General features: G+C 45.1%; 1 protein-coding gene, 1 long non-coding RNA gene and 1 other non-coding gene across 3 annotated transcripts in view; 2 read left to right on the top strand and 1 right to left on the bottom strand.

The window, feature by feature from the left end:
- Positions 1 to 14,929, bottom strand: part of LOC132529609 (uncharacterized) — a 31,353-nt gene extending 16,424 nt beyond the window's left edge. The window contains exon 1 of the long non-coding RNA XR_009543517.1: positions 14,535 to 14,929. This is a non-coding gene — a long non-coding RNA (uncharacterized LOC132529609). The remainder of the gene's footprint in view (positions 1 to 14,534) is intronic.
- On the top strand, positions 13,949 to 14,055 carry LOC132530106 (U6 spliceosomal RNA). The gene has a single exon (XR_009543664.1). It is a non-coding gene; the product is annotated as a U6 spliceosomal RNA (small nuclear RNA).
- On the top strand, positions 14,656 to 21,297 carry LOC132529606 (tubulin alpha-1C chain-like). The gene is made up of 4 exons (XM_060166327.1): positions 14,656 to 14,812; positions 17,620 to 17,842; positions 17,985 to 18,133; positions 20,207 to 21,297. Exons 1-4 carry the CDS (start codon positions 14,810 to 14,812, stop codon positions 21,179 to 21,181), a joined length of 1,350 nt encoding a protein of 449 aa, XP_060022310.1. The 5' UTR covers positions 14,656 to 14,809; the 3' UTR covers positions 21,182 to 21,297.
- The last annotated feature ends 2,465 nt before the right edge of the window (positions 21,298 to 23,762 follow it).

Here is a 23,762-nt window from a genome sequence, read left to right as displayed (position 1 = left end):
GACTTCTCTAGTTGTGGTGTGTGGGTTTTCTCTTCTCCAGTTGTGGTGCGCGGGCTCCAGGGCACGTGGGCTCTGTAGTTTGCGGCACATGGGCTCTCTCGTTGAGGCACGCGAGCTCAGTAGTTGTGGTGTACAGGCTTAGTTGCCTCACGGCATGTGGGATCTTAGTTCCCCAACCAGGGACGGAACTCACATCCCCTGCATTGGAAGGCAAATTCTTTACCACTGGACCACCAGGGAAGTCCCTCTTCCTAGCAATCTTATTCTAATATTTTTAAAGCACCTTTCCTGATGAAATATATCAACTCCTATTCCTCAAATGCTCTTTTTTTTTTTTTTTTTTTTTGCGGTACGCGGGCCTCTCACTGTTATGGCCTCTCCCGTTGCGGAGCACAGGCTCCGGACGCGCAGGCTCAGCGGCCATGGCTCACGGGCCCAGCCGCTCCGCGGCATGTGGAGTCTTCCCGGACCGGGGCACGAACCCGTGTCCCCTGCATCGGCAGGCGGACTCTCAACCACTGCACCACCAGGGAAGCCCCCTCAAATGCTCTTTGCACCAGCTTTATCATTTTACTGGTTCCTTAGTCAATAAATCTTGGGCACATGTTTTTTTCTATATTTACATGAGTCATAATTTTAACTTTTTTAAAAAATATAAATTTATTTATTTATGGCTGCGTTGGATCTTCGTTACTGCTCGGGGGCTTGCTCTCGTTGCGGCGAGCGGGGGTTACTGTTCGTTGCGGTGCGCGGGCTTCACATTGCGGTGGCTTCTCTTGTTGCAGAGCACGGGCTCTAGGTATGCAGGCTGCATCAGCTGCAGCACACAGGTTCAGTAGTTGTGGCACACGGGCTTAGCTGCTCCGCGGCACGTGGGATCTTTCTGGACCAGAGCTCGAAGCCGTGTCCCCTGCACTGGCAGGCAGATTGTTAACCACTGAGGCACCAGGGAAGCCCGATTTTAACTTTTTGAAAATTATATTCTAACAAGGAAGGCACAGTACTAGTTGGAGCTGTGGACAGTCTCTTCTGATTGCTTCTGTTTTCTCAGTGAATGAAGATGCAAAGTTATGAACTGAGTGAGAATGGAGGAAATTTGGAGGGTTTGAGGGTCCTGAAGAAGATATAAAAAAATGTTAGGAGAGTAGGAAAGTGAAGCGATTAAGGGAAATATAGTATTACTGCTGAGCAATGGAAGGCCCACTGGAGGTTAGTGGTCATGAATTTTAAGTGGATCTGTAAGCATGCCACAGCCATGCCTGCAGGCATGGGGTGGGTAGGGTTAGATTTAATCAGGTTTGAAGTTTTGCTAAGTGAGCACAACAAGGAAAATGGAACTAGGGAGTTGCAGGTGTAAGCAAGAGTGTAATTATAGTGATGGACTATGGAAGGAGAGATGTGAGGACATAAGGGGGTAAAGGACAGTAAAAAGGTGGTAGGATCAATGGCTGTCAGTCTTATTAAGCAGAAGGGTTGTTGGATTGCTTTTCTCTTACTGGAAAGGTGGAGGTGGTGGTTGGATAGTGGGATGCTTAAAACTGAAAACTTGAAGTGATGGGGTCAGTGGGGTGGGGATACTTATTAGAGCTAAGAAGTAAATGGGAGTATGAAAAGAAAAGCCATAAGTGTGAATAAAAGGGGAGAGATACAGGATAGTAACTCAGGCAGGAAATGACACTATGGTGGTTTAGTAGTAATTTGTGTAGACAAAGAGAATTAAGGGTCAAGCAAAGGGGTTAATTAATAAAGCAAGTTTTCAGAGGCTGTGAGCAGGAATAAAAACTAGGGCACAAGTGGATGGGATTAGTATTAATAAAATTGGAGGGGACCCTAATGAGATAAGAGGGAGGATAATATCAGGTACAAGAAAGAAAAACATTTTGTGGAGGATAGGATGAAAGCTATTGGAGCTCAGGTTAAATCCTTTAATCCTGTCACTAAATTAGGAATCTAGGTTATCTGCTCAGAGTGAACAGGTAAATGTAGATTAGGAGCTTGAAGGATAGAGAAGCAATTGAGCATTTCATTTCTTGGGAAATGAGTAAAAGAGATGGATGAAAGAGTCATACAGTAGTGTGGGGTGAAGAAAATTATGAGAAGTTCAAGTCTTTGAGGAAGGTGATAGATTAGTTTAACTTCCTGTGTCTCTCTGTAAAAGTGGAAAACACAATGAGCTACTTATGTGGGTTAATTAATATAATTTACACAGGTTACATGTTTGTCATGTTTGTCGTGATAAGCATCACAACAATGGGTACTTTAAATCCTTCTTGAGCTCCAGATCCAGATCCCCTTACTTACTAGACCTACTTGTGTGTACTGGTGGTGTCCAAAACTCTCTACTGGAAGGCCAAACACAATCTCACTTCAGCCTCACATCAAAAAATAAATAAATAAACAGAAGTAACCCCCGACCTCACCTCCTCTGGTATTTCCTATCATGATTACCAGCCCAGGCGCCAGAGGTAGAAAATTCAGAGTCTTGTCATGTCCCTCACTCTCCAATCCAATTAGACACCAATTTCTACAGATTTCTACATTGTACACACCTCTCAAATCTTGACCCTCCTATTAGGATTGCTCACAGACTGTTGTGAAATAAAATTCATATTTTATGACAAGACAAGAAAAATTTAAACAAAAAAGTTCTTCCCTGCCCTTTGGCCTCCCCTCTCCCCACTGTGCATTGTGTATCTGCATCATGTGTTGACTAAACCTCCCCCATCAGGCAGGAATACCTGCTCAACCATAAAGAGAAACATTCTCCTAGCATCAGCAAGACAACTCCATAAAATATAACATTCCTGGGCTTCCCTGGTGGCGCAGTGGTTGAGAGTCCGCCTGCCGATGCAGGGGACACGGGTTCGTGCCCCGGTCTGGGAAGATCCCACATGCCACGGAGCGGCTGGGCCCGTGAGCCATGGCCACTGAGCCTGCGCGTGCGGAGACTGTGCTCCGCGGCGGGAGAGGCCACAGCGTTGAGAGGCCCGCGTACCGCAAAAAAAAAAAAAAAAAAAAAAGATAACATTCCTTCTTGATCTTGCAAGGGGTCACATGACCCACCACAATGACACCTAGATATAGATTATGTAAACTGTCAATAATACTTCATTTGATGCATAGCCCTCTGTCTCAAAAAACTTATATAACTGTGCCTTGACTTCTAATGGGCAGAAGAGTTCTCAGAGCTTTCTGAAATGCTCTTCCTGGGTTATAATCCTCAGATTTGGCTTGAATAAAATTTTCCATTTCTTTCTTAGATCAGCTGATTAATTTTTCATCGACATTGTCCAAAATCTTAGGAGGTTTACATATTCCAAATTGGGGCATAAGGGAGTGAGGCAGATTGGTTGTGTTCTAATTCCAGGCATAGTGGGAACTAGCTCTCCCAGGTCAAATTCTCACACACTCTTGGATCGCTAGGCTCTAATGGGCTTATAGTCTCCAGTTCCGATTTGCACAGGAGCACAATCTGTGGTATCATATCAATACTTGGGGCCTTGTCTTCAAATGCATCTTTAGCCTAGACTTCTTTCCTCAAGATGATTTCATTTTGGGTCTCAGTGTCCTTTTCTGCCACTGGGTTATTGTCAAGCACTCCTAGCTCTACCCAGACTGGATTCCCTCATGTAGACATTTGAGGATCTGGGTTGGAAGTTCTGGTCCCTTCCCACCCTAGGATCCTTATGCCTATTGGTTCATTTCCTACTTCACTTCTCCACTTGGATGCCTAATGGGCATCTCATCCTTAACATGTCCAAAGCAAACCCTGATGGCCCTGCTCCTTACAACCCTTAAACCTGCTCCTTCCAAAGCTTTCCTCATCTTAGTATCAACTCCATTTTTCCAGTTGTTCAGGCCCAAACCCTTGGAGTCATTCTTTTGTTTTTTTATAAATTTATTTATTTATTTATTTTTGGCTGTGTTGGGTCTTCGTTGCTGTATGGGGGCTTTCTCTAGTGGCGGCGAGCCGGCACTACTCTTCTGTGGTGGCTTCTCTTTGTTGCGGAGCACAGGCTCTAGGCGTGCAGCTTCAGTTGTGGCACTCAGTAGCTGTGGCTCACGGGCTCTAGAGCTCAGGCTCAGTAGTTGTGGCTCACAGGCTTAGCTGCTCCGCGGCATGTGGGATCTTCCTGGACCAGGGCTCGAACCCGTGTCCCTGCATTGGCAGTCGGATTCTTAACCACTGCGCCACCAGGGAAGTCCCCCCTTGGAGTCATTCTTGATTGGTCTTTTTCTCACTACCCAAATCCAATCCATCAAAAACTCCTATCCAGAATCTGGCCACTTCTCATCATCTCCTCTGTAACTACCCTGGGTTCCTGCTCAGATTATTACAGTAGCTACTTAACTGGTTGCTTGCTTCCATTCTTACCTCCCTACGGTCTATCCTAAGCATAGAGGCCAGAGTGACTCTGTTAAAACAAAAGTCTAATTTTTGTCATGACTTTACTCCAATGACTTCCAATCTCATTCTGAGAAAAAGCCAAATTCCTTATGGTGGCCTCTAAGGACCTACGCAGTCTGGACCCCACTCTCTCTAACCTTGTCTTCTACTGCTTTTTCCCTCACTCACACTCTCCAGCCATTCCCTCTGCCTGGAATGCTCTTCCCCCAGACACTCACATGGCTCAGCTCTTCCTTCAGATCAGAGACGCCTTCTTTGCCACATTAGGTAAAACAGCACTCATTATTCTCCAGCTTTCTCACTCGGTTTTATATTTCTTCCTACATCGTTTCTCTTCCCCAAATGCAGTATGAACTCCTCGAGAAGCTTTGTCTTGTCCTTAGTTCCTTGTACAGTGCCCAGTACACACTAAGGGCCAGATAAATATTTGTTGAATAAAACAAAGAATAATGTAATCTTGCATTTCTAGACAATCTTAACGTTTTCAGGGCACTATATGAAGTAACTAAATTGTATAAGGAAGCTTAGAAGCTATATTTTATTTTACAAATGATGAAACTAAAATCCACTCAGTCAGTTGTGCTAGAACTAGAATCCAGACCTCACAAATCCCAGTCTAAGGATCTACTTCCGAGGCTGTTTTAAAGCAGGTATTATCCTGTAGATGGGGAAACTCTGATGCAATACAGCTGGAAACCTTGCCAAAGCTCATATTATCTACTCACACTAGAAACCAGAATTCCCAGTTCCTAGTAGTTATAAAGGCTCTGAGAGTTTACATTCTTGTCACTGAGGCATTCATAAAGTCATTACTTCAATATTTTGTTATCCTAATCTTTGCTTCCCCTACCCACAATTGTCTTTCCCTTTGTGTTTTATTCCATCCTTGTCTCTAGAGATCAGAATGATTATGCTTGCTAAGTAAGTAACCACTACTTTTTTTTTTTTTTTTTTGCGGTACGCGGGCCTGTCACTGTTGTGGCCTCTCCCGCTGTGGAGCACAGGCTCCGGACGCGCAGCCCCAGCGGCCATGGCTCACGGGCCTAGCCGCTCCGCGGCACGTGGGATCCTCCCGGACCGGGGCACGAACCCGCGTCCCCTGCATCGGCAGGCGGACTCTCAACCACTGCGCCACCAGGGAAACCCCTCACTACTTTTTCTGATATCTGGACTTTGTCTTCTTCAGCTTCCATAACAACATGCTTGGGGTTAGGCTGTGTCTCCATTCAGGCTGCTATAACAAAATCCCATAAACAGAGTGGCTTATTAACAACAGAAATTTATTTCTCACAGTTCTGGAAGCTGGAAATCCAAGTTCAGGGTGCCAGCATGGTCAAATTCCAGCGAGGACCTTCTTCTGGGTTGCAGACTGCCATTTTATTGTTATATCCTCAAATGGCAAGAGAGCTCTCTGGGGTCCCTCTTATAAGGGCACTAATTCCATTTATGAGAGCTCCACCTCATGACCAAGTTACTCCCCCAAAGCCCCACTTCCAAATACAATCACAGTGAAGGTTATGATTTCAACTTATGAATTTGGGAGGATACATTCAGTCCATTGCAGGCTCCCTGGGCCCTGACCAGAGGCCATGAAACCCCTCAATTCAATCAAGCAAACCTGCATCAAGGAAACAGGTTTCATAACTTGTTAGGTGACCTACATTCCAGGGTTTTTTTCCTCTTTGAAACAACTTTGTTTTACTATCAGTCATTTCAGGCACAATAAAGGAGAAGAGCAGCCTGAATGTAAAATTTGTTTCTTTGTTTTGAAGACAAAGAATTCCCTCCTTCTCCTTTTCTTTTTCCCACAGTATGTGAACCTGGCTCTTTCCCTTGGGTTCAGTACAAATAAATGGAGCTGCTGAGGGAACAGTGTAAGCAAGTTGATTTTTGTAGTTACAGGCTGTTCCACATAACCCATTTACAAGGTCAGTAGGGACCACAGCTTACCAAAACAAAGAAGTATGTAATTTTAAATGAGGAAATCTTGATCGATCAGAAACAAGCAAAGACCTTCCAGGGTTTCTAAATGGTTTATATTCCTGACTATATTGTGAACAAAATATGCTGGAGAGTAAGGAAAAAAGAACACAGACTAGAGGATCAAAATATTAAAGTGCTACAAAAATAGAGTTCTATGAGTACAGCCCATGTCTGTTAGAACTCTGCGCCAGCCTCTTTCCTTCACTGTGTCTTATAACTGAATGTGATCATTACAGGTTTGAATGATTTGGGGAAATAAACATGTAATTAACGTTGTAGACATAATAGTGGTTTCATATTAATGTTTTTGGAGAGAAGACAGTGGTTAAGAAATAGGAGCCTTAAAACCAGACTCCTGAGGAAAGGGGTGAGGATCCCAGAGAGGAAGGCTGGACTACAGGCAGCATGGGCTGGCATGTGCCTTTAGATAAGTTACTTAACCCCACAAACCTCAATTTCCTCTTCTGTAAAATGGAGGTAACAGTAGTTTCTACCTCATAGAGTTATTGTGGAGAGTAAACAAGTGAAAGCATGTAAACTCTTCTGTCTGGGGGTGAAATCCCAGAGTGGTTACACTGGTACTAGAGGTGGAGATGCTGGGGTGGAAGGGTGGGTAGTAAAGGAGTTGGGGGCTTTTATAATCCAAGAAATAAAAGGACTGGAAAAGAAGGCATTGATTGGGAGTGGAGGGGCTAGGAGGTAACCCTTTTATAGCCCTGAAAGCCTGAACTGGGAGAAGAAGCCAAGCTGGGCTTTCGGGCTTTGGTTGGCTGTGAGGAGAGGATTGATCCAGAAGCCAGGGAATGAATCAAGCTCTGAGATTAAAAAAAAAAAAAAAAAGTCCTTTTTATGCCAGAACTAAAGAACTAAGAGAAATGTCCTGACTTAGATCAGTGTGGAAGTAGGGGCAATGGTAAATGTTTAACAACCAGCTGAGAGTGGAGGTAAGAGCCTAATGTGTACTATTCACCAATTTCCATGGTGGAAATACATCCATCATTGTTGATTTCAAGCTACCAACGTGATATCCAGCTGGCTCACAAAATTCATAAAAATCTAACAGTTGGCTCTAGCAGGCTCTAACATGCCAATGAGTAGGAGGACTAGAATAAAAGAATCATAAAGGGTTCAGATTAGGAAGCAGCCCACTGACTTGTAGCGGGAGAAACAGACACCGGAAAATGCTTTCAGCCAAATTAAACTAACTTCCTGAGTAAAACGAGACTGTTTTCATCTCTAAATTTCCTAACTGTATATAATTTATGCAGTGATATTCCCTCGTATTGAGGTACTATTGGACTAATTAGGTAGGAAAAAACAAATACTTAGTGTACTTGAAAATGGCTGGCTCTGTGTCCTGGGAGGAGGGGGAGGGGCAGTTAAAGACGTACCAGGAAAAGTGAAATGGGAAAGATTATCCTGAGATTCACAGTCTCTAAGTAAACCCCCCACCATCTCAGCTGCTGGCAAGAAGTTATAGTCACAGGGAAAGACGACTCTCAGGCCCTTCCACTTTGGTCTGCCTGGGTGCTTTTTAGGTACATGATAAATAAAAGTATTAAATAAGCTATAAATAGAAAAGATTTCCGGACTCCAGGATATGGTCTACTTACTGGAATAATAATGTAGATGATTGAGGAATGTGAGTAGCTCTTTTTAATTTTCTTCAAGAGTATTTTACCTGTCTATCCTAAAGGGATAGGGGAGGAGAATCAAGGGAATGGTTATTAATTACAGGAGAGATTAGAAAGAGCTTAGGGTAAGAAGGATTGGCTGTAGAATATAAAGAGGGAATACAGGGGAAACACAACCTACTCAGTTGCTTCATTTGGTCACTGTGAGGAAACGATCCCCAAATATTGTATTTTTAGGGACTATAAGGCAGATGAGAACAAACCAAGTGATATCTCAGTGGAAAAAAGATGTGAAATTTCAGAGATGAAAGCCGGTCCTCGCTGGTAATCTCCTAGAATGGAACTCACATTTCACCTAAAGAGTCTTGATGGAAGAGAAGGCCAAAATACTGCTCCAGTCATGGGGGAGGAGAACTTCGAAAGAGTGTGTAAGCAAGTTATAAAGGTTGCAAATATTTGCAGAAAAAGAGCAATAAATGAAAGTTAAAGGATCTAAGGATTTTTCCCATAAGAGAAAATAACATATTACCTAGAAGATAATGTCCTGATCTTCTGTATTTACAAGACAAAGAAGAAGAGGAAGAGGAAGAGGAAGAAGAAAAAGAAGAGGAAGAAGAGGAAGAAGAAGAAGAAGAAGAAGAAGAAGAAGAAGAAGAAGAAGAAGAAGAAGAAGAAAACTGCTTCAAAATATACACATGTTTTTAAATGCTTGTCATAAAGACGGTGGCTGACTCTAACTGCAATAAGGAGTCCTAGCTGCCCTTTGGCAGTCTTGAAAGTAGGACAAATTCCCTTTTTTCTTGTCATGTTAGCCTGCCTTAAGAAAAATTCAACAAGTGGCTTTTCTAGGACATCCTTTCCTTGTGAACTAGAGCCAGTAGCAGGCTAACGTAGGGCCAAGAAGTAAAAGAGGCAACTGCCATTGTAGCCGTTTGTTCTGGGTTCCACCTCTTGTGGTTCAAGGTAAATTATTTCAAGTCTCAGGACGTTATTTCCCACAGTTCCAAATAAATACACTTGTTAAAAACTTATTTTTGAAAACTCTTTCAAGGCACTATTGGAATAGAAAATATTTTGTTCTAAATTGCTATATGAGCACAAAATATCCCCATGCCATTATTATTTGTAACATGTAATTTGTAACTGGACCAAGATAAATTCTTCAGTATTACTGGAATCCTAGCATAGCAATCAGGAGTTAGACTGAAAAAAACCTAAGGTTTGGTTATACCTGAATTCTTTTCTCTTTACTAATGTTGTGGACATCCTATATGCAGTGATTTAAAGCCCAAGCTCTGCGTGCCTAGAGCCCGTGCTCCGCAACAAGAGAAGCCAACTCAATGAGAAGCCCACACACCGCAACGAAGAGTAGCCCCCGCTCGCCGCAACTGGAGAAAGCACGCACGCAGCAAGGAAGACCCAACGCAGCCAAAAATAAATAAATAAAATAAATAAATAAATTTTAAAGCCCAAGCTCCCCTGGGCCAGAGTAGATATGCAACACTTCTTTCCCTAAAGCATTGTAAGACTCCAACAAAAGCCCCATGTATAAGTATGTATCTAATGTACTGGTAATTCTTAGAAGACCCGGACTGAATGAAGCATGTTTTTGACTTTGCTCATTTTTGTACAGCTCACATGTACAGCAGTAGTCTCAAGTCACAGTATTACAGAATATTAGGGCTGGAAGAGGCCTTAGAGATGACCCTGTCCATTCCCCTCATATTGCACACACAAAGCCTGGGGTCCAAGGAGGAGAAATGCCTGTCCAAAGTTATATTGCCAAAAATGGCAGAGCACTGGCTCTGTTAATAACTCAACATATTTGTGGTGAACTCTGAAAACTGTCAACTAGAAAGTAAGCCTCTCCTCACTTAGTAATTTTTAGACCCATAAAGACCTGTTTACGTAGAGGTTAAAGTTTTAACTGTCCACCCAGGAAAAAGATTCCCCACCCCCCCCAAAAAAAAACCTAGCAGGGGGAAGAAAACTTAAATATGGATCCCAATGTTTAAAATGATTTTTAAATTAATTAATTAATTAATTTATGGCTGCGTTGGGTCTTCGTTGCTGTACGTGGGCTTTCTCTAGTTGTGGTGAGCGCGGGCTGCTCTTCGTTGGGGTGCGTGGGCTTCTCATTGCGGTGGCTTCCCTTGTTGCAGAGCACAGGCTCTATGTGCGTGGGCTTCAGTAGTTGTGGCACGAGGGCTCAGTAGTTGTGGCTGGCGGGCTCTAGAGTGCAGGCTCAGTAGTTGTGGCGCATGGGCTTGGTTGCTCCGCGGCATGTGGGATCTTCCCGGACCAGGGCTCGAACCCGTGTCCTCTGCATTGGCAGGTGGATTCTTGACCACTGCACCACCAGGGAAGTCCTTAAAATGATTTTAAAATGCAAGAGGTTGAATATTCATCTCTAATTTTGTCTACCACCACCACCTTAGTACCACTTAGTCCTTTACTACGTGTATGTATTCCGTATTATGTATCTCATTTAGCCCTCACAACAGTGTATCCACCTATGAATTATATATTATCCCCATTTTATAAGGGAGGAGATTTAGAGACATTAAGAAATTTGCTCAAGGACCCACAGCTAGAAAACAAAACCAAAAAAAGCCAGAATCCAAACTGAAGTAATCAGGACTGCAAAGCCCTTAAACATAGTGTGTTTCCTCAGGGGCAATTTGCTTGAATATGAGGAAGTAGGGAGTTAGAGGAAGAAAAATAAAGGTACTTCGTTAATGAGTCATATGAAAACAGAATCTAAAACTAAAATGCCGGCCTTCCCTGGTGGCACAGTGGTTGAGAGTCCGCCTGCCGATGCAGGTGACGCGGGTTTATGCCCCGGTCTGGGAAGATCCCACATGCCACGGAGTGGCTAGGCCCGTGAGCCATGGCCGCTGAGCCTGCGCGGCCGGAGCCTGTACTCCGCAACGGGAGAGGCCACAACAGTGAGAGGCCCGCATACCGCAAAAAATAAATAACTAAATAATAAATAAATAAATAAAATAAAATGCCTATTATTTGAAAATTACCACACTGAACTATTCCCATCCAGGTTACTAGTGACTTCTTTTTCTTTTTTTTTTTTCACACACACACTGTATTTTATTTTCACAAGAGATAAATAAACTGACACCAAGCATTGTAAATGGATGACCACAACAAAAGCAACAAGGATTGCAATTACCAAACACGAAACACACTCATACTATGTCATAATATTGATATTCAGTCCAGTAATCCTCCACTGTAACAGCTCCTTTACTTTGCAGTGAAAATTGATTTGTGTATTTTTGCCTCTGAGTCCTTGTGGGATTTTTTTTCAAACAGAAGGTCACAAAAGTTATAATCATCATCATCAGTTCACTCAATCCCATGTAATTAATTTTTTTTTCAATTTAGCACTTTTATGAATTCATCAGTTTTCCATTAGAGTTCTGAAAATGCTTATTCATTCAGTTCATTAGTATAGTCAGTTTCCAGAAACCTGTACTTGTCAGAGTCTTTTCCATGAATTCCTTGAAGATGAAACCCTTTTATAGGAACATTTTTGCAAAAGCATCAGAGTACACCCAGAACTGTCTGTAAATTACTAGTGACTTCTATGTGCCTCAATCCAGTGGTCATTTCTGAGTTCTCTTGCTTGGCCTATTGGTAGCATATGACACTGCTGATCACTCCTTGCTTGCTTTCCAGTACCTCACACTCTCAGGTTTCCTCCTAACTCATTGGCTGTTCCTTCTCAGTGTCCTTCATGGTGTCTGCTTCCTCTCCCAGAACTCAATCCTTGGTCCTCTTCTCTCCTATTTCTATAGTCATTCCCTTAGTGATCTCGCCCCATGTCATAACTTTAGGATGGAACTTAGAAGTATATCTCTACCCAGATCTCTCTCCCTTGAGATCCAGACTTTCATATCTAGCTATATCCTGGGCGTCTCCACCTCTACGTGGACATCAACATCTGGACTTAACATGACCAAAGACAAACCACTCATGTCATCCCCCTCCAAGCCTACCCCATTCCCAACATTTTGCATCTGTTGATGGCAAAACCATCTTACTCAACCAGGCTAAAATCCTGGAGTAATCCTTGGCTTCTCTTTCCCTCACATGTGAGCCTTCAGGAAATCTTTCTGGCCCTATCTTCAGAATGTAGCCAGCTCTAACCACTCTTCGCCACTTCCTCTGCTACCACTCTGGTCTGAGTCTCCATCATCTCTCAGAAGGATTACTGCAGTGAGTTATCCTGCTTCTACCTGTGCCCTCTATAATCTATTCTCAACACAACACCAGAGGGATATTAAAAAAAAAAAAAAGGTAGTCAGGTCATGTCCCTACAATGTTTTGAACCCTACATAGGCTCCCCGTGTCAGGGTTAAAACCACAGGACTTTGTAGTGGTTTACATGAAGCTACAAGATCTGGCTCCCATTGCCTCTCCAACCCTCATCTCCTACTATTCATCTCTTCCAGCCAAGCTGGCATCCCTGCTCTTCCTTCCAGGAACACTCTTGCCTGGGGGCCTTTGGTGCAGCTGCTCCATGTTCTGGGACCACTCTTCTCCCAGGTAGCTACTTTGGCTAGCCCCTCAGGACCTTCAAGTCTTTGTTCAAATCTCACTTATCATTAAGGCTAACCTTGACCATCTTGTTTACATAGCAACCTCCTCCCACATTCTCCCTTCCCAACACTCTCATTCCACTTTACTTCCCGCTGTTTTTCTATAGCACTCGTCACCTTCTAACAAATTATATAGTTTACTTATTATGTTCATTGTTTATCTTTCTTCCCTATCCTCCTCTAGAACATTCACTCCATGAGGCAGAGATCTGTCAGTTTTGTTCACAAACTTTTTTCCAAGCACCTAGAAACTGTGCTAAATATATATTTGTGGAATGAATTAAAAAGTTGGAAAGCACTAATTAGACTAAAATATCTAGCAACAGACTAAGATGCTAGTTATTCCAGATTTCAGAATATCCTGCCTCACAATAGGTGCTCAGTGAGCACTTGATGAATGAACTATGTACTGTAATTTGAAAAGGAATCTCTGCACATATTTCCACAGCCTCCGTTTTGTGTGGATGAGTTGGAGTGTATCTTGACTTCTGCCTATTCAGTATCCAAAACCTATTTTGCCTTTTTCTTCTTCAGGAAAAAGCCCTGTAACATATTCTACTATTCAGTCACTTTTGTTATCTTCCTCTCTTTTCTTTCTTTCTTTTTAATTGAAGTATAGTTGATTTACAATGTTGTGTTTCAGGTGTACAGCAAAGTGATTCAGTTATACATACATATACATCTAATTTTTTTTTTTCAGATTCTTTTCCCTTACCAGGGAATTCCCTCCAACAGTCTGTAAACGCCCTTGCCTGGAAGCAATTGGGTAGTTCTGGTCTTTCGAGCACCAGCCATCTGTTGTTGCTTAGCCCTTGTAATAAATCTACCTGTGCTCCAAACTCCCATGTTCTAGTTTGTTTGGCCTCAGTGTGCCTGGGACACAGGAACTTGGGTTCCATAACAAGAGTGGTATATTTAGGATGAGGTAGTACAAGGTAGTGAGGGCCCAAGGGCAGCCCCACCACTCCAGCTGTGTGATCTTCAACTAGTTTAATTCCTCTAAGCCCTAGTTTCCTCATCTGTAAAATGGGGATAACTCACAGGGTTTGTCCAATGGATGAAATGTGATTAATATAGTCTGAAAAACAAGCAACTCTGAATAGTACGCAATCGAAGAATAAAAGCTAATATTATAATGAACTGAAAAACAAAACAACAATAAACCTGCTTTTGCACCAAGTGGAAGGAGGTTGCTGTTAGGAACCACAAGGTTCATTTAAAAGAAGGTAGGTAAATAAATAAATGAATAAATAAATAAAAAGGTAGGAAAATGAATAAAGAAAAGCAACAAAAAAAGGTGATTAGTGCTCGCTTCGGCAGCACATATACTAAAATTGGAACGATACAGAGAAGATTAGCATGGCCCCTGCGCAAGGATGACACGCAAATTCGTGAAGCGTTCCATATTTTTATAACAAGAAAAATTTTTTAAAAAAATGGTGAGAAAAAGGGCTTCGGGCCGGTTCATGGTAATTAGGACCTGGAATGGGGAGCCAGCCCTTCTCTTGGAAGTCCCTCAGCTGCGAGGGGAGCGGGCGCCGGAGCTCCGCGTAGGCCGGGCCCGCTGGGGAGCTGTTTTGCCGGGCCGCCCCTCCAGGGTCCGGGGTCTGGGGCCCCGGGGTCGGAGCAGGCAGCGGGAGGAGCCACGCTCCTGGGGCTCCCGCCGGGGCTCCCTTTAACTCGGTGCCTTTTTTCGCTTAGGCGTTGCCCCCTGACGCCTCCCGCACCTACTGAGGACTGTGCAGACGCTTCGCCTCCCTTCTCCTTCCAGTCACCGTGTCCACCCTCCTTCCCACCCCACCGGCCCGTTCTCCGGCCCCAGGATGCCCCCTCCCCTTCCGGGTTCTTCTGGCTTGTTCCGTAGAGTTCGTTTCGAACTTTTGAACCTACCAATGAGCGCCACGCGCCCCTCCTCTCTCCGCGGGCAGGGTAAAATCGGGCATCCGGCCGGGGACCTTGGGCTCGGAGGCGGGGCCGCGGAGGCCAGGGCGGGTCCGGTGCCCGCCCTTCCGACACGTGGCCAGGATCGTGGTATATAGGATCCCTCGGGGCCGCCTTCCCTCTCACTATTTCTCCCCCGGACTCCTTGGTAGTCTGTCAGTGGGAGAGCTTCGTGGACGTTCCCTCGCCTCCTTCAGCCCCGCAGAACCCTACAAGTCTCAGTCATGGTGAGTGGGGTCCCCGGGTGGTGGCGTTGGGGGGAGAGTGCGGAGTCCGAAGGGGCGTCGGGACCCCAGTCCACGTGGGGCCACGTTCCGGACGCCTCCAGGCAAACTGGCTTCTGGTGGCCTTGCGGAAAGCCGAGTTCACCCGGGAGACCCCTCTACCGGCTCGAAGACGCGGCCTGGGCACTGCCCTCGGTGGAAGTGGAAAGCGCATTTATTTGATCCTAGATAGAGGGCACCCATCCCCCCCAGGGCCCGCTACCGCCCCAGGAAGGCCAGGGAGCCTTCACACTGGCTCCCAATGACTTATGAAACCTGAAAATCCCTCCCATTTCCTCCAATGATCTCACTTTCGCACTGGAGCATCTTGTGTGCTGGAGCATCTCGTGTGCTCCCGCATGGTAGGCGTTGCCTTTCCAGCGCCCTATGACTCGCTGCTGAGTCATCTGTGGCCATACTCTGGCGAGAGCTTTCAATTGCACCATCCTCACCTGTTGTCGGGCTCTGGGGAGCGCTTCCGTTCGCACCCATCCTCACCTGTGGCCGGGCCGGGGTGGGGTGCGGTGGGGGCAGCGCTTCCGTTCGCACCAATCCACCTGGAGGGATGTAGGCAGGCTCCTCCTTTGAAGGGAATTACTGTCACGTTGTTTAATCCTGCATTTCTCGTGTTAATTTAGTGGGGTGTTTATAGCTGAGGCTTTCTACTTACAGGTTTAAAAAAAAAAAGTCCATAAAGAGATTTTCTTATAAAGTCACAGAGTAAACTAGTACTGACAAAGTATTCTCAGTTTTAAAGAAACTTCAAATTACACACAACTTGAGTATTTTCTATATAGCTTCCAGAGGTATTGGAAACAAGTATCTGAGGAAATATCTGTTGGAAGTCTACCTAAAGTAGGCCGTGTGTATCAGATGTTTCAAAATAATATCTTTTTAAAAAGCAATGCAGTGAATAAATAGTTACCTCTTTAGGGATTACCACAGTTATCAAACGTATGTATGACTGTAACAACTTGCTTGAGTGCTTTTTACCAGGCAAGACCAAAAAGATACTGGTAAAAACATGTTTCAGAAAGTAGTGGGGTAAAACAACTATACCCCAATAAAAAAGAAGAAGAAAAAAAGAAAAGAACGTAAGAAGTGGGACTGTTTAAAGGGCAGGAGAGCAGCGGTAGCAGCAGACCTATTTAGGCATATACTGGTTAGATTAATAGTTTTTTTGTTTTTAAACAAGGGACAGGGGCTGCTTATCCAGTTAAGGCTAGACTAAATGATTCCATCACCGGTGTTTCACTTCATCTCCCGAGTGGCCAGGGGAGAGTGGAGGGCAAGCAGTGGCCACAGTCTAAACCATACCGTTGCACAATGAAAGAAACTCAGAAGGCTTCAGTAGAAGTGCTTCATTAGAATGACAGGATCATCTCAGATACTTTACCTCTCTGGGGCCTGGGGCTGTCATGGACAGATCTCTGGTTCTCTCCTTTCTAGGGCTGTGGAATGTCCAAAGTCCAGTTAAAGGTAAACATGATGCAGTTTTAAATAGTCATGGGTTCATTAGAACAAACAACTCCCCTTTCTCCCACGGCCCTAGAGCTGGGCAAGTAGAGGCAGGTAACAGTGAACTTGCTGATGAGGCCAGCAGACCATGATTGTTTTATGGGGAGTGTACGTGAGAAGGAGGGGACCATAAATCAAAGATTGTGAGTGATTGGGGGTTTTATCTTGGGTTATGAAGCTAGGCCCTTTGAGATCTTAGGTGGTGTTGAATTTTCTTTAACTAGATTCCTATTAGCAGTTTTTAAAAACTTGAAACCCTCTTATTTGGAGAGGATGTAATGGGAGATATTTGGTGTTGATATGTGAAAGACCTCTGTCTCCAAAACCGCTAATCTGATTTATGATGGAAATACAAGAAAAATCCTTTTTTTGTTTTTTCTCTTAAGTCTGTGGGTGTAGATTCTGTGTTCACTGCCTTATTTTACTAAGCAGAAATGAGTTTGGTAACATCCTAACATCGTTACAATTGTGAAATTATAAGACTTTTCCCCCACGTTGCCAGAGATATATGTACATTCTACTAGAAGACAGCTAATTTCTTAAACTATTAATAAAGTCTTGGTGACACTTCTAGCTTTTATTACCATGTGTCTCCGTCCCCCTCCCACCTTCCCCACCACTCTCCCCTCAAGATGCATTGATAGTGAAGGAAAATGTTTTTCCTAAAGATTAAATTCTTCCACAGGGTTAAAAGGCTGCCTCTAACCACAGTTTTTAAAATACAGGTAACTGCTGCTTATCTGGTGTTTTCTCCACGAGTCATATGGCTGTAGTTTGCTGGTTTAAGCTGGTTTTAAAGGGAGAGGCGGAAGCTCTTCTCTTTAAAGAATAGGATTAAAGAGGGACCAGAATGAGCTCTAGTTACACAGTCATACAGAGAATGAATCAGCTGGAAGGAGGAATTTTGCATGCCTTTAAGGAATCAGAAGGCATATTTCCCAGGAGTTGGGGAAAATCTATTGCTAGAGCAGCTTGTATCATTCTGAAGGTAGAAACCTGACCTTGAACATCTAATGTGGCCACAAAGCGAAGGTCTGGTCTCTGGTCTTGCCTAGTAGTTCATTAACATATCTGTGGTTTTCCAAAGCATTTTCTCTGAGTTAGGCTGTTGCTTGTGAAATAGTCCCTGGGCAGGAGTGGCCTCCAGAAAGGTGCTGATCTCTTCTGAAGGTTAATAGTCATTTACAGTGAATCATTACTAAATGTCCCATCTGATGTGTCATGTTTTGACATTTCCTTTCTTCCTCTCACAGCGTGAGTGCATCTCCATCCACGTTGGCCAGGCTGGTGTCCAGATCGGCAATGCCTGCTGGGAGCTCTACTGCCTGGAACACGGCATCCAGCCTAATGGCCAGATGCCAAGTGACAAGACTATTGGGGGAGGAGATGACTCCTTCAACACCTTCTTCAGTGAGACAGGCGCTGGCAAACATGTGCCCAGGGCAGTGTTTGTAGACCTGGAACCCACGGTCATTGGTGAGTTGACCTCAGTAACCCCAGTGAGATCCCGGGGGTCCGGAACAGGAGGTGTGTCCTGGGGGCTCCACTGATGCCCTGGGGTCGAGCAGACTTGTGCAGGTTGTTAGTGATGGGTGGCTGCTTCGTTTTCCTTTTCCAGATGAAGTTCGCACTGGCACCTACCGCCAGCTCTTCCACCCCGAGCAGCTCATCACAGGCAAGGAAGATGCTGCCAATAACTATGCCCGAGGTCACTACACCATTGGCAAGGAGGTCATTGACCTCGTCTTGGACCGAGTTCGGAAACTGGTAAACACAGTACTTTATTTAAAGTAGATGAGAGTTTTCTCTTACAGTTTTGAGAGACCAAACTGCAAGAATCACTCTTTGCACACTAAAATGAACTTTACACTGCCCACTAAATAACTGGACTTCTAACCCAGATGGTCCTGAGCCATGGGACAACTATGTGGAGTGGGGATAGTCTTCTTTTGCCTCTTTCTGTGTCTTACAAGGCAGATTTGGGCAATTGCTCATTCAGTGAGGGCCGTTTACCTGAAGTCAAGGTGAGTACCAGGACACCTTAACCGTTTTACTGACATTTAAGACCATTAAATATCCTTGTTCATATTAATCAGGCAGCTTCCCAGCTTCAGGCCGAGACATCCCTTTTTAGGTCATCCTAGTCACAGTGAGTAGGTGGCTGACTGACATGTAACTCGTTGATCAAATTCATAAAAATTGGACTGCTGACATGTCATTACAGAAAGTTCACAGCAAAAGAAGCCAGTGTAACACTGACTAGAAATAGCTGACACTGGAAAATTCCATCAACACTGAAAGTGGAGTCAGTGGAGCTCCCTTGTTACAGAAGCAAGTATGAGTCATTGGAACTTTGAAAGTATTAAGATAATAATCACAAAAAAGCAGTACCCTCGTTTTTCTACTAGAGATCAGGGCAGTGTGGACTGGCCCTGTGGCAGAAAAATCTAAGGCAACTATTCACATCGGTAAAGTTGCTAAGTGTTCTGTTCGCATCATTTTAATTAAGAGTCTGGCAATCAGATGACTCTGCTCCTTAGGCATGTGGGCAGCTTGTAAGTAATTAAAAATCAAGAATGAAGGCCTGGGTGGAATAGCTTGTCGGGAAAGTCACATTATGCTAAGCCCAGCAACAACTGGTCTATTTTGAAAAGAATGGCCTTACATCATTCATGGCTTCATACTTTTTCAGATGTTTATCATCGTCTTCCCAGCAGAACTGGGCTAATGGTTCCTATGTTTGCAAATCAAGCTTCAGCTACAAGTACTGACTTGGAAATCAGGACCTGCCTTTAGGGACAGGTAAACGTAGTAAAAGCCATTGAGGGTTCTGGAGTGAAGTTCATTAACTACCAAAACAATTGCATTTGTCCTTGGTGTTATTACTGTGTCCACATGAGGCTTAATGGGTGAAATTGGTAGACTAGGGCCTGCCCTGGCATTGATCTCATTCAGAGTATGGACCCACAGGAGAAGTGAACTGGGGGCTCAGTAGAGAATGTCCACAAATCTCTGGGCACCTTGAGAAGTGAAGATTGTCAACAGAATACTTTGTTTGAAATGACAAAATCATCCTTTCATACAATAGTCAGAATAGCTCAGTTAAGTGGCAGAAAGCCCCAATGACACAGGAACATGGAATTGTGACAGTAAATGGCCTTTCCCAGAATGAATAGACTTTCTGATAACGAGTGCTTGCTGTGCTGAGCACTGTTCCGGATACTCATTTAATTCTCAACAACCCGAAGTAGGTTACTATTCTCCTCATTTAATAAATGAGAAAACTGAGATTAAGAAATGAATTTGGTCAAAGTCACATGGCAAGGAACGGGTAGAGCCAGATCCAGACCCGGCCTTACTCCAGCACCAGGGCATTGGATCTTGGCTATTCTGTTGTGTTCCAGCTCAGAAGGCAGCTGCTGAAATCTGTCAGACATCCATTGTACGGGGCTGGTGGTCCCAGGCCTGCTGTTGGTAGCTCTGCAACTGATAAGAGGTTGCCTTTGTTCTGCGGTCACAGCAAGGGCACCAGAGGTTGCCCTCCCAGTCACCAAAACTTGAGCCCTGCATCCATTCCAGACCTCATGATTCCTCTGCCTGCAGAAGTGAAAACAGTTCATTTAAAATAGCCTTTTAACAGATCCCCTCCCTCCAGCTCCCAAGAGTTGATTGTGAAAAGTTTCTCTGAATCACTTAGCACTTAGAAGCTCTTTAGGACTGCTTTCTTAGCAGTATTGTTCAGAAGATTTTTTTAAAGATCTCAGTCAATGTGATTATGGAATTCAAAGAAGTCATTGCACCTTTCACCAAGGCTAAAATTAAAACTCCTTTCTTTCTTAGGCTGACCGGTGCACAGGCCTTCAGGGCTTCTTGGTTTTCCGCAGCTTTGGTGGGGGAACTGGTTCTGGGTTCACCTCCCTGCTGATGGAACGTCTCTCTGTCGATTATGGCAAGAAGTCCAAGCTGGAGTTCTCCGTTTACCCAGCCCCTCAGATTTCCACAGCTGTAGTTGAGCCCTACAACTCCATCCTCACCACCCACACCACCCTGGAGCACTCTGATTGTGCCTTCATGGTAGACAACGAGGCCATCTATGACATCTGTCGTAGAAACCTCGACATTGAGCGCCCATCATACACGAATCTTAACCGCCTTATGAGCCAGATTGTGTCCTCCATCACCGCTTCCCTGCGATTTGATGGAGCCCTGAATGTTGATCTGACAGAATTCCAGACCAACCTGGTGCCCTATCCCCGCATCCACTTCCCTCTGGCCACATATGCCCCTGTCATCTCTGCTGAGAAAGCCTACCATGAACAGCTTACTGTAGCAGAGATCACCAATTCTTGCTTTGAGCCAGCCAACCAGATGGTGAAATGCGACCCTCGCCATGGTAAATACATGGCTTGCTGCCTGTTGTACCGTGGCGATGTGGTTCCCAAAGATGTCAATGCTGCCATTGCCACCATCAAGACCAAGCGCAGCATCCAGTTTGTGGACTGGTGCCCCACTGGCTTCAAGGTTGGCATTAATTACCAGCCTCCCACTGTGGTACCTGGTGGAGACCTGGCCAAAGTACAGCGAGCTGTGTGCATGCTGAGCAACACCACAGCCATCGCTGAGGCCTGGGCTCGCCTGGACCACAAGTTTGACCTGATGTATGCCAAGCGTGCCTTTGTTCACTGGTACGTGGGTGAGGGCATGGAGGAAGGAGAGTTTTCTGAGGCCCGTGAGGACATGGCTGCCCTTGAGAAGGATTATGAGGAGGTTGGAGCTGATAGTGTTGAGGGAGAAGAGGAGGATGAAGAATATTAACCTGTCTGCTGTAATTTTACACTCTTGTCTTGGGACTGTCTTATTTGTGTTCTGTGGAGCTGCCCATTATGGCCCTATCTTGTCAATAAAAGTGATATTTCTGTTTTCAGAGTCAAGCTGTATCATAGTAAATATTTGCTCTGCTTATTCAAGGCCAGTGTGGGATGCAGGAGGCTGGCAGTTTCCATCTTATCATTTGCTCAGTGTTTCAAGTGGCTTCTGTGTACTGTGCCAAGGGGTTTGTCTATTTCACTCAGACCTGAATTGATGACTGGTTATAAAATCATTTTGTGAGGCAGCGGGCTCACGTTGGGCCAGTGTTTTTCAAACTTCAATGTGGATGTGAATCTCCTGCAGATCTGAATCTGTAGGTCTGAGGTGAAGCTTCAGATACTGCCTTTTTTCTGTGTTTTTTTTTTTTTTTAAAGCTCCCAGGTGTTCTTGGTCGGCTGAGACCATATGTGGAGTATCAAGGGGGTAGGTAACATAGCTAATAAATGGTGGAGCCAAAATTCAAGTCACCAGCCAGGCTGCCAGAACTATTGCCGTCATTATTCATAAAATATTGGAGTCATATGGGAAGGGCTTGGAATTGTGCTGATTTATCCCATACTTAGCCAAAACCTACAATGGCAGATAAGATTGTGCTTTAAGAAGTTACTGCTTGGGGACTTACCTGGTGGTCCAGTGGCTAAGACTCCGTGCTCCCAACACAGGGGGCTTGGGTTCGATCCCTGGTCAGGGAACTAGATCCCACATGCCACAACTAAGAGTTCGAATGCCACAATTTAAGATCCCAAGTGCTGCAATGAAGACCTGGCACAGCTAAATAAATAAGTAGAAGTTACTGCTTGGAGAAAGTGGAGCAGGCTGAGACACAAAATTACAATAGTCTCAGGTTGTTATGGTGTTGGTCCTTGACCCAGTGTGTGTCATTGGAAATATTTGAAGTAGGGGAATAACAAGGAAAACTGAAGGAATGTGTGTGTGAGGAAGGTTGGAGAGGAGAGCTCCCTAATTCGGACCCTCTTCTGAGAACCTGTTGGAAGCAGTGTGGTTCTTGAGCAGGGGCAGGAGGCAACTATGAGAAGATGAGGGTGGGGGAAGAATGCACATGAAAGTGTGGGTGGGTGGCTGGAGAGCTTGGTGACGTGCTCAGGGACTAGTGGTGTGGCCTATAAGGTTGAACCAAGCAATGAAAAATGACAAGGATGATCAGAGGGCCAGGTCATGCCGAAGGGAGGAGCCAGCTTTGGTGCTTAGGTGCTGGCCTGAGAGGGGAGGCCAAACAAGTGGCAGGAGCTGGGGGTGGGTGCAGATCCGTTCACCTGAGCTTATTCCAATGGTGCTCTGTTACCATCTTTCTTTTCCTCCTGGTGTTTTCACCCCTTACCCATTGCTCACCTCTGCATCCTTTAAGGAGAGCATTTTATTTTTTTAAATATTTATTTATTCGGTTGCACTAGGTCTTAGTTGGGGCAGGTGGGCTCCTTAGCTGTGGCATGCGAACTCTTAGTTGCGGCATGCATGTGGGATCTAGCTCCCTGACCAGGGGTCAAATCCAGGCCCCCTGCATTGGGAGCGTGGTGTCCTATCCACTGTGCCAAGGAGAGCATTTTAAAAATGAACATTCTGGGGCTTCCCTGGTGGCGCAGTGGTTAAGAATCCGCCTGCCAATGGAGGGGACACGGGTTCGATCCCTGGTCCGGAAAGATCCCACATGCTGTGGAGCAACTAAGCCCGTGCACCACAACTACTGGGCCTGCGCTCTAGAGCCCATGCTCCGCAACAAGAGAAGCCACTGGAATGAGAAACCCGCGCACCGCAATGAGGAGTAGCCCCCGCTCTCCACAACTAAGGAAAGCCTGCGCACAGCAACGAAGACCCAACGCAGCCAAAAATAAACAAATAAATAAATAAAATGCACATTCTGGGAATTCCCTGGCAGTCCAGTGGTTAGGACTTGGCGCTTTCACTGCCAAGGGCCAGGGTTCAATCCCTGGTTGGGGAACAAAGATCCAGGAAGCCATGTAGCACACCAAAAAAAAAAAAAAAATTCTGTCTTGGAGCATAGCACAGCTTCCAGCCTGCACTGTTTCAGCTTTGTGCTTGGAAGGGTCTCGCAGCATTCATCATGAGAGCAACGGTGGTCTTGTGCCCCGCAGGGCGAGGCCCAGCCCAGCCCCATCCTTGAGTACAGAGTCAGCTATTGCTACTCAAAATGATGGGCCACATTCCTTCTACAGCCTGAGCATGGGAGTTCTGGGGTGAAAATGAACCTTGGAGTGGCTGGTCACCCCAGCTGTACTCAGAGACCTTCCCAACCCGGGGTATCTGCTGATTGCCACAGTGCGAGCTCTGGAGGGAAGAGGACATTCAGGTGTGAGAAGGAACAGATAAGTCATCCAGCTTCAGCTGGGCATGATACCCCACAATACCTGAAAGGTCCGTTCTCTGAGCCCGCATGTACCAAGCTGGGTGCCCCGAAATGGGATTCAGGCCTTGCCAGTTATCATCCCTCAGCCTTCAGAACAGGTTGGTGGAAACTAAAGAGCCTGACGCCCCTGGGCCAGTCCCCCGT

The sequence above is a fragment of the Lagenorhynchus albirostris genome, chromosome 11, assembly GCF_949774975.1.
Source record: "Lagenorhynchus albirostris chromosome 11, mLagAlb1.1, whole genome shotgun sequence".
NCBI lineage: Eukaryota > Metazoa > Chordata > Mammalia > Artiodactyla > Delphinidae > Lagenorhynchus > Lagenorhynchus albirostris.
Note: the sequence above shows the minus strand (reverse complement) of the source record. Positions and strands in the feature narration are given on the sequence as shown.

What these genes read in the sequence shown, in the direction of transcription:
- LOC132529606 (XM_060166327.1), top strand. An exon ending in CCTGGAACCCACGGTCATTG is followed by an intron (nt 17,843 to 17,984) that starts GTGAGTTGACCT and finishes TTCCTTTTCCAG; the next exon opens with ATGAAGTTCGCACTGGCACC. An exon ending in TGGACCGAGTTCGGAAACTG is followed by an intron (nt 18,134 to 20,206) that starts GTAAACACAGTA and finishes TTTCTTTCTTAG; the next exon opens with GCTGACCGGTGCACAGGCCT.